Here is a 10,704-nt window from a genome sequence, read left to right as displayed (position 1 = left end):
GCATCAAGCATTTGCCACGTATTATGCTTGGGCTTTGTGCATTGTTGACTCTGATGCTCACAGCAGACATATAATACTGTTCCCATTTGACAGATGAAGCAGCTGAGCCTCCCAGGAAGACTGGGGAGCTCATCCAGTCACAGAGCAGAGCCATGATTCAAACCTACATCCATCAGGTACCATAACCCAAAGAACCCATCATGTGTCCGTATCTGAGCAATGACAGGGTAAGGGGAGCTAGGAAGGCTCTAAAGGTAGACAGAACTGACACTTCAGGGATGCCTGGGTGACTCAGTGGTTGAGTGTCTGCCTTTGGCTCAGGGCATGATCCTGGGGTCCCAGGATCAAGGCCCCGCATCGGGCTTCCTACAGGGAACCTGCTTCTCACTCTGCCTCTGTCTCTCATGAATAAATAAATAAAATCTTAAAAAACAAAAACAAAAACAAAAAAACCCCCTGACACTTCAAGTCCCCATTTGCTTTTTTTTTTTTTTTTTTATTCAGAGAGAGAGAGAGAGAGAGAGAGGCAGAGACACAGGCAGAGGGAGAAGCAGGCTCCATGCAGGGAGCCCGTCATGGCACTCGATCCTGGGTCTCTGGGATCACACCTCGGGCTGCAGGTGGCACTAAACCACTGAGCCACTGAGGCTGTCCCCCCGCGTACCCCCCCCTCCCGTTTGCTCCTTAATCTAAGCGGAAAACACAGAAAGGGGCAAAGTCTAAAAGGGGAACACAGGAGCTCTGAGATGCTGAATTCTGCCCTGGCAAAGGATGTAGGGCATTGGTGCACCCCAGGGGGATATGAGGATCAATAAAGGCCTTAGGCTACCTCACACAGAATGAGTTAGCAGGGTCTATAGTAACTGATTTTTCTGAGAGAGTGGGAGCCCTCTGCTGGAGGACTAAGTGGCCCTCAGGCTGGGAGTCAGAGGGACTAGAAAGGAGCCTGAGTGTTTTTACTCAGGGCCATAGTGTCCCACCCCAAGAGATGGAGGGAAGATGGAGCAGTGAACACCCATGCCTTTCCTCCCACCAAGCTATTTACCTTCACAAAGGTGTTGACAGCCATGATGGCCATGTCCGGCTGACTCTTGGCATAATTCATCAAATACAAGTACACCAGCTTCTTCAGCTCCAGGTTGTCTGTCTGCATACAGTTCACCACGTCGGGAAAGAGGGCACTGAAAAGTCAAAATGGCATGAGCGTAGTTAAGGCTGGAGAAAGAAGAAGGTTTTTCAGAGAGCTAATGAGGGGTCTGGGAGGTGGGGTGGGGGCGCAGAGATAGTGGATGGGAGAGAAAGAAAAAGATAACAGGACTTCCTAGTAAAAGGGAGGACATCAGCTATGCTCTGTTACCATGAACACTTATTGGTAGCAATGGAATCGAAAAGGTGATTTGAAAAGCAAAGTCCTCTGTTCTTTTCACAGGATTCATTCATATACAAGCTCTACAGCCTATCAGACCTGGCTCAAAACCAGCTCTGTCTCCTTCATCTCCCCACAAGTTTGTTCACCTCCAGGGAAGGTGTAAAAAACCCCATTACCCAGGGCCCTGTAATATTTAAAGAGGGCACCATACTCCAGATATCTGGTCTTTGACATGTGAGAGGTGCTAAATAGATGAAAACAATTGTTTTCTTTCCTTGAAACTTAATGCGGCCCCCTTATATTGGGCTGCTGGTTCCAGAACATGTCCAGATGAACATGTTCCAGGCATGTTCCTTTCACCAGAAGGGCCAGCTCAGCTGCCCACTAAAAGCTAGCTCAGCACGTATGGAGCATTTGCTCTATGCTGGGCTTTGTATGTGTGATCTCATTTAACAGCCCCAAGAAGCCAGTGTGTTATCTTCATTTTACAGAAGACAATATTGAGGCTCATAAATTTCAAATAACCTGCCTGAGGAGCCAGCTCTGGTTCTAAAGCCCATGCCCAGGATTGCTGTTATTCTGGGTGGAACCCCTCCCAACACGGTACCCCAGAGTCCCAAACCCCCTGAGATGTGAAGTATGCTTAGAGGTCAATTTCCTTCCTCTCTCTGGCATAATTACCTCCCCTCTCAAGGCTTGTGACTTAATGGTCGAGGACACAGTAACAGAGACCTAAGAGGTCAAAGTGAGCTCCCTGGACTCCCTTAGGAGGGAACCCAGTTGATAATGCTGACCTTCATGCATCACCTTGGAAGATGAAGAACCAAGAAGAAAGAGGAAGGTGAAGAGGAGAAACAGCTGATGGGCCTGTCACATCAGCACAACAAGTTCGCTTGAGACAGAAGAACAAAGGTGCTTCCTCTGTGAGGAGGTGACAGTAGTGTTCTAGTTGAAGGAGAGTGGCTTTGTCCTGGAAGGATGGATGTGACTTGGAAGGAGGCCTAATTTTCCAGCAGATGCCTGATCCTTTTGCCACTCTGTCTACAGCAGGTCTCTCTGCAGAACTGTTTCTACTGTGGTGCTGTTAGGAGGTCCCTTGCTGAGGTGGCAATAGGATAAGGCAATCCACAGAGAAGTCTGGAGAAGTGTGATCCGGATGTGGGATCCGGATGAGGAGCTGCTCCACATCAGTGCCCAGGCCTACGAGTCATGGAACTGGGCACCATGAGGGCATAGAGGAGAGGGTATGGGTGGAAATGCCCTGGATTTTGATTTCAGAAGAGCTGGGCCTGAGTCCTAGTTCTATTAACCACATGACTGCTGGGCAGCCACTAGACCCTTTCTTTACCTGGTTTCCTTGGCAGTAAACACATCATTACCTGCAACATAGAAATTGTAAAGAACTGCTAGAAAACCTATCTGAACGTTTTCTGCATACTCTCAAATACTGTCCAACTCTTAAGTTGTTGCAAAATCCAATCCTCCTCCTTGGGGACTGTATGACATGGTGGGCAGGTAAACACAAGTACACATAATAAAAGGACAGTCAAGAATTAGTGCCAGGTGATAGGAACACAGAACAAATGCTACACACTCAGGGGGGTGGGCTGGGGTGACGAGTGAAGGCAACAGAGACACCGTGAATGGGGTTTAAGAGATGGAAAACATGCTGGTAAATGTAAAAGGGGAAAGGGACATTCTACACAGGGCAAAAGTGTGAGCAAAGGTGAGGCAGCATTCTACATATGATTTGCTCTGGCAATCAGATGCAAAGCAGAGGCTGCAAACTAGTGATAAATTCGATAAATTCCATCTGCAGGTGTGTGTTACTGTTACTACAGTATTTGTTTAATATCATCTTGGCAACCTAAAATAAAGAGATTTAAAATGAAAAATCCTGATTTCTTTCTTTTTTTTTTTTTTTAAAACCAGACCTGCCCAGACTGGGTTCATTCTCCCCAGCTGGCAGCAATCCTTTGGAATCTCTGACAGGGTTCTGCTACATCCACTTAATTTGCTTGTTACCTTTTTGACCTTGCCCACTTCACTTACTCTCCTGCCACTTCACCCCAGCAGCATCTGAGCATAGGACCCCTCTGTAAACAAAACCTTCTGTTTGGAAAGGTGGTTCATGAAGGGAGCTATAACAAGGGGAGACACAGGTACCTAGAGATAATGTCAAGGAGAGATCTGAACTAGACCCAAGCTTTGGAGCCCCGCTCCTGCTGCCACCCGGCCTACACCTGCACACCTGACATCTTTGCCCACGGTCATTGACGCAATCACTTTCTTTACCGCCTCCTTCTTCTTCTCCTTCTTGTCACTGTTGAGCTCTGCCTTCAGCTCGAAGATCTCCCCTAAAAAAGGAGGCAGGTATGAGTGATCCACCCCCACCCTGCCAGGGGGTCATTCTCAATCCCCAAATTCCAAAGGATGGGAGGGGAGAGGCAGGTAAGACACTCTGTGCTACCAGCTGAGGGCAGCTTTAGGTCCTTGGCCTTCATGACAGAGGCAGTAGAGAGGGACAATTCTGAAGAGAGGAATCATCAAGAGGGAAGCCTGGAGGATATGCTAGACTGAACAGAGAGAACTGTGGAAGCTACAAAGGTTTAGAGGGAGGCAAAAAGTGTGAGGATAGGTCGTGGTCAGCCACAGTTAAAAACATTCAGAGGAAAGCAAAATTCTCCTCAGCTACCACGCTCACCCAAAGTCCTCAAGGCAGTGTGTGATGGTATCTGGGGACTGAAGATTTGAAGGGAGAGGATAGGATTTGCTCGATTCCCACACTTGGCTCTTCCTGTTTTCCTAGAACCTCCAGTTAAAAACAGTGCACTCAGGGTTTCACTTCCTAAGCCACAAGTGGTTGCTCAGCTCTGAAAATGGGAATTCACTTGCTCCGTAAGAGCTTGAGCACATAATAAGCTATTCTTAAGAACTCAATCTGGAAAAAACAACAACAACAACAAAAAAAAACAAATGAGGAAATAGGATTGTTCAGGGCCCAGATAACCTCAATGACAGGTTACAAGGGCAGAGTTTGGAATTAGACAGGCCTCCTGCCCTCAAAATAGCAGCCGCCAGGATTTCCTGAACCTTTTTCTAAGGCAGGTGCCATACTTTTCTCCATTTCTTATTTCATTCTCATGACAACTCTGCATCATACCCCTGCTCCCATTTTACAGATGAGCAAACGGAGGTTGTGACTTGCCCAAGAACACACCACCAATAGCAGGTAGGGCCAAGATTCAAAACTGGGTCTTGCAATTCCAAAGCCCATATGCTCAGGCCAACTAAGGATATCACTTTGCTTCTCTGAGTCAATTTCCTTGCCTGTACTCGTTCTACTTTGACTGGAGCAGTGAATTCTCTCATTTAACACTCAGATATAAAATACTCATCTCAGTGGCTGGCACTCAGTGGCCTGCATTAAAGGTGACTACTATTGTTATTAATTTGCCATGTGACTTGGATTCCTTTTTTGTAGGAGAGCCCTGGGCTTCCCTCTCAAGTTACTTAGGGTCAGAATAAAGCAGACTGTCACGTGGGGGGAAGTGCTGAAGAAGTTCTAGATGGATACACAGTGAGAAAAAGAAAACTTGCAGGTTTTTATCATGATTGAACAATGTGGTGCTCAGGGAAAGAACTTGAGATGACAGACAGCAAACAAAGTTATTAAGAACAATCACAAAGCATAGCCCAGGGCAAGGCCTCACTGAGGATATTGCTCAACAGAGCCAGTAGGAATCTGCAGACCTTGCAGTTCAGACTCGACTTCCTTAGGACAGAAGGAACACATGCCCTTCCCCTCCAAGAGACTGAGGGGACCATATCTCCCTGCTGCAGGATCCAACAGACCATGATGACTTTGATCCTCCTCCCTCATGTTGCAGGACCACCCCGGCTTTGCTCAAAGTGCTCGGTCAAATTCAATACAACTGTCCACCAACTAATGGATCTAGGCCTGAGTCACTTCAATTCTAAGAAGGCTGATGAGGTAAACTTGGGATCTGCCTGTTTCCAAAACGTCTCTTTCCTCTAATGGGCCTGAAATCCAATTAGTCACCAAACCTACCTCCTCAATCATATATACAAGGCATCGGATTCTCTCTACCCACAATGCTGCACCCTACCCCACCCCCTGGGCTCAGGTACTATCATCTCTCATGGAAGCTGTGGTACTGTTCCCCTTGCCTCTCCCTAATATCATGCCCTTCACTTCTTTATTAGAAGCTGCCTTGGACCTTCTGTTGCTTAAAACTATAACTGATGTCTGACTTGGACCTAGGCATCCCTCTATGGACATTCCTCTCAAAGGAAAACCCGCAAAAACTCAACCACTGACACCCCAATACACTCAGCACTACGTTCACCCCCTCTAGCCCTGCACATCTCTCCAACTCTCCTTTCATCCCACTTCAGTAACTTGTGCCCAGGTGCTTTCTTTTCCTTTTCCCCAAAGGTACCCTGGGGAAAGCAAGTGCTCCGCTCTGCTCCTCTCCCCTCCCCCCTTACCTAGTTAGCTCCACCCAAGGTCCACACAGCTCCCTGCACTTCCCCTTAGCACAGACCTACCAACTTTAGCGTGATTACTATTTAATAGTCTGTCTTCTCTGCTTAACTGCAAGTAAAGCCAGGTCAGAGACTCCAATCTGACTCCATGGCACATGGAGGGGGCTCAGTAAAAACTGGCTAGACCAATGAAGAAGTGCTCCATAAGGGGCAGACTACAGGTCCTGGCTCAGCTGCATCAACAACAGACTCTTTTCATCTGGTCAGCAGGTGTGTGTCAATCTTGCTTGGAAAGAAGGAAGGAAGAAGGAAGGGTCAGTCCGAAAGATGCTTACAGGGTTAAAGCACATTCGTCAGCCACTATAACCATCTGTTTTCCAGAGGGCAGAAACAACCACAATACCCTACAACATAAGACCAGCTTAGCAAATTTCAGTGCAGCAACTCAGCAGACTAACATTGAGTAGTTAGAACTGTGGGGAAATGTTTAAGATAATGTCAGATGAAAAACAGGATATAAATTCTGACTTCAACCACGTAAAACATGTGCCCATGGAAAAAGACCAGACACACACACACACATATCACTGTGAGGTTACTGATAGGATTGTGTGCTTTCTTTCTTCCAGGAAAAAAAAAATCATATTTAATAACATTAGGCCATTCAGAACAAAAGAGGGTGTCGTCCCCCCCCCCCCCCCCCCCCCCCGAGTGCTCTTCCCTTCCTGAGTTCTAAAGGAAGTGGTCAATTTCTTACACTATCAACACTCCCGTGTTCTGAATCCACAAGGTTAAAGATGCTCTGGGTAATTCCTGCCACTCGCTTCCAGGCCTCCACCCCTGCCCCAAAGCCCACCCTGGCAGAGAAGGCAGAAGGGTGGAGCAGGGAAAGCGTAGGAAAAGACCCCACAATGAAATAAACAGTACCTTTCTTGGTCGTGGTGAAATATTTTGAGTCAGTCATTTTGGTCCCTTATCTGTGGCCAGACTCTGCAAGACAGAAGAGAGGGGTGACTTTCTGTTGTGTCCACTCCATTTTCAATTAGAGCACAGGAGGAAGAAAGGATGCAGCACAAACGTGGTATGGGAAGATAGCTTCTTATCTCTCCAAGGGGCAAATGAGCTGTTAGATAATGGCTGATCAGATTTTGGAAGGTAATTCTGAGGGATCTACCACATTTTTGAGTGTGCATATCCTTTTACCCAGCAATTCTACTTCTAGGACACTCACCCACAGAAATACCTGCACAGATGTAAGGGTTTTACCACAGCTCTGTCTGTAACAATACATCTTTGGAAATAACAGAAATGGCCATCAACGAGGGAATGGCTAAATACTCTGAAGAGTCCACAGATGAAAAAGCACTTAGTCACAGCCACCCCTTTGTGGTGCTCACTCTACCCAGCACTGTTCTAAGTGCTTTGGGCATGTTAACCCATTAAAGCTTCATCACAGCTTCATGGAGGTGCCATCATTACCCCATATAATCAAATGAGCTTGGAAAATGCCAAATTTGAAAAGCTACGAAGGTTTCTTCTCTCTCCAACTTTTCTGAACTTCTCTAACAGTGATATGTGCTATTTATCTCTAGAGAGAGCTAGAATCTATCTATATACTGTAGATTCTAGAGCATTCTCCAAATTTAACTGGCAAGTTTCCTCAAAGCATCTCTCAGGACACCTCCCAGGGCAAAAGTCACAGTGTGAAGTGCTATTCTAAGGCAACAGAACAAAGTACCAAGGCTCCCTTGTTCATTCAACACTTACTGCATATCTACTATGTACCTTCAATGGTTCCCCTTGATCAACAGATGAAAGATTAAAGAAGCTACACAGTGGCCAAGTACCCTGGATACATGGCAGAGCCTTCTAGGGTTGTTATAACATTTAAGAAGTTATCATTTACTGAGTCCCTATTACAGCCAAGGGTTTTACACACATTATCTCATTTAGTTCTACCAATAAGATACCTGGCTTTAACCCTACGTTACAGCTGAGTAAACTGAGGCTCACGGTTAAGTAACTTGCCCAAAGTCACACGGCTTATAAATGGTTAGACTGGGAGACCATCTTAAGGGCTGCCTGAGCTCAGCAGCTGTATTCTATCAATGACAGAATTCTGCTTCTCCCATCCAAAAGGGAGGATGGAGCCCTGACAGTTGCTAAGGACTCAGTCCAAAAACCAGAAGACTTTCAATTACAACTATCCAGTCCTACTTACACGGTAAGTGTACAGAATGTTTAAGATAATGTCTTAAACATGAAATCCAATCAGTCAGTACAGAAAACCACACAACCAAAAAAACAGACATCTGAATGGGAAAAACAACTCACTTTTCACTTTGTCCCTTCTGTTGCCTCCATGGGAGAGACTGAAACATAGAACCCATCGAGGGCACTTGTGACCAGCACTAGGTGTTACATGTAAGTAATGATCATTAGATTCTACTCCTGAAACCAATATTACACTGTATGTTAACTAACTAGAATTTAAACAAAAACCTGAAACTAATTAATTAACTAAAAAAACAGAGCCTATTAACATCTTCTTTCAATGCATTACTATGTGGGAGCAAGATGGAGATTACTGGTGGGATGGATGTAGGGAGGTCAAGAATCATTTCAAAAGTCTCTGGAAATAAAGCTGACATAGCTACTCTCCAACCCAACTGAATTCTCCAGACTAAGCTGGTATTCATGGCAGGACGGCAATGAGGCTGCTCCCCAACTGAGGAACCTAATAGATTTGGTCTCGGTAAGCAATGGGGAACAAGTATGTGCTGTCTTGGGGCTGCCTTAAATCCTCTGTGGATCCCATTAAAATAAAGGAATAAAGGCTTCACTGACAAAATAGCACAAAGGAAAAAACACAATTCTACCTTTCTTTTGCTTTGCAAGGTTGAAAAGGGATGATGGCACTTTTCTGTAGGAAGTGCAGGAAAGAGCAGAAGGGACTGCTGTGTCTGATAATGACAGACCCACAGTGGGGACTCTAACTTGCAGATCCTGGCAGCAGGAGTCAGGGCTGTGGACAGATCCACAAACGGAGGAGCCACATCAGCCTGGTCCATGGCTCTGTCCATCTCCCCCTTCATAACCAGCCCAGGGTTCTGCATATGGTCAGTGTTGCGTTGGTAGTTGTTAAAAGAAATGAAAAGGGGCCAATGAACATCCTGGGGAGCCTTGGCTTGCTCTTTTGACAAATCTGTTATGTAACTATTTAGCATTTGTTTCCTAAAGGAGTTTACTTACAGTGAAAACAATTTTCTTTTGAGCATAAATAAAGCCATTTTCTCAGAGAAATCTCACCAATTTAGAGGTTCTTTATGGAGTGCTGAGAATGAGCAGGTAAACAAGAGAACAGGATGTCTACCACACAACAAAGGGCTGTGTGAGTTCAGAAGTCACAGGTGTGAGCACAACCGACAGAAGTATCCAAAATAGAAGTACCTCATTTCTCAAAGTTAGGTTGAGTCTAAGAAGAGGGATTGATGAAAGCAAAGGGGCTAAAAATTAAAGAAAAGAATCACAATAACATATAAACCCCTCCACTGTTAAATCTAGAAGGAAACCGAAGTGAACAAAAAGCAAAAACTACCTTAGATGTCTAACTTCATCACTGCCCTGAAATTCTTCCTTTTCCGGTAGAGGAGGCTGTTGGAGGCTTTCCCCTTATCTGCAGGCACAACACAACATCTGGGGGCCCTAAGTTCCGAGAACACAACTTCCTGGGGACAGATTTGTGTTGTATGCAACTGCCCAGGTGGAGGAGAGATTGGGAAGCTTCTTTTGGGGAGGGGGGGGTAAAAAAAGCAACAGAGTCACTAGGTCAGCTAATTTAGACCACCACCACAGTTGCTGATACCCCAATACCATTAAGCTTTGATGACATTCTTCCTTTTACAGGTGCTAAGTAACTACTCACAACTTAAAATGTTATCCAGTGTGTGTGCTGGCTCCTTTTCTCTGCAGTATCTATTTCGCATATCCCTCTGCAAAGGGCCCAACGGGACTGATGATGCAGAAATCGTATCTCTCTGAAGTTGTTTTCACATAAAGGAAATTAAAGTGAAAGAGGAATGGAAAGTAGAGAGAAGTGAAAATGTTTCTGCAAAGCCACCCAGAGCACAGATTTTAAAAACCTCATTTCACTGTGGAAGATCAATTGCACCTCGTTGATCTGCTAAGGGTGGCTATCTCCTGTGTCCTTCCTCTGCAGTTACCTCTTAGATGTTAGTGCAAGAGATTTTTTCATTCTCTCTGCAGGAATGGAAAAAACTCTACAGTTCAGTTTAAAGGATCAGACTTGTGGATGTCACAGGAAAGACGGATTTCCCTGGTATTGGTCACCTACTGCCATATACTACATGCCTACTAATGGAGGCCCCAGGGGCTAAGACTTTGTTTGATGGATCTGATTGTATACATGAGCCACAACTAAAAGCAAGCAGCCAATTCAGGCAAGAAAAAGCTTACAATTCGGTCTTTGGAAGTGACAGGACACTCTTTAAAAACCAGTAATTGGGCAGCCCCGCCTGCAGCCCAGGGCATGATCCTGGAGCCTGGGGATCAAGTCCCAAGTCGGGCTCCCTGCATGGAGCCTGCTTTCCCTCTGCCTATCTCTCTGCCTCTTTCTCTCTCTCTGTTTCTCATGAATAAATAAATAAAATTTTAAAACAAAACAATAATTGGGGGAATTTTTGGTTTGGAAAAATTGCTATGGCCAGTGTGATGAGTAGTCACACTGCATTTACAGGCTAAGGGAGGGAAAGTCAAAATTAAAGAGGGGCACACCTGGAAGGACTGGTTTTGTCTGTGAGGAGCCA

At 45.5% G+C, this 10,704-nt stretch overlaps 1 protein-coding gene across 2 annotated transcripts in view; it reads right to left on the bottom strand.

The window, feature by feature from the left end:
- Positions 1-919: 919 nt before the first annotated feature.
- The window catches only part of LOC140597582 (AP-1 complex subunit beta-1-like), a 52,321-nt gene continuing 42,536 nt past the window's right edge, over positions 920-10,704 (bottom strand). For both annotated transcript variants that reach the window (XM_072746431.1, XM_072746430.1), the window contains exons 2-4: positions 6,806-6,868; positions 3,621-3,726; positions 920-1,181 (exon numbers count right to left, since the gene is read on the bottom strand). In XM_072746431.1, the coding sequence (XP_072602532.1) occupies positions 935-1,181; positions 3,621-3,726; positions 6,806-6,842 (390 nt within the window). In that variant the 5' untranslated portion in view covers positions 6,843-6,868 and the 3' untranslated portion in view covers positions 920-934. The remainder of the gene's footprint in view (positions 1,182-3,620; positions 3,727-6,805; positions 6,869-10,704) is intronic.

This window comes from Vulpes vulpes, unplaced genomic scaffold (assembly GCF_048418805.1).
Source record: "Vulpes vulpes isolate BD-2025 unplaced genomic scaffold, VulVul3 u000000787, whole genome shotgun sequence".
In the NCBI taxonomy this organism is placed as follows: Eukaryota; Metazoa; Chordata; class Mammalia; order Carnivora; family Canidae; genus Vulpes; species Vulpes vulpes.
Note: the sequence above shows the minus strand (reverse complement) of the source record. Positions and strands in the feature narration are given on the sequence as shown.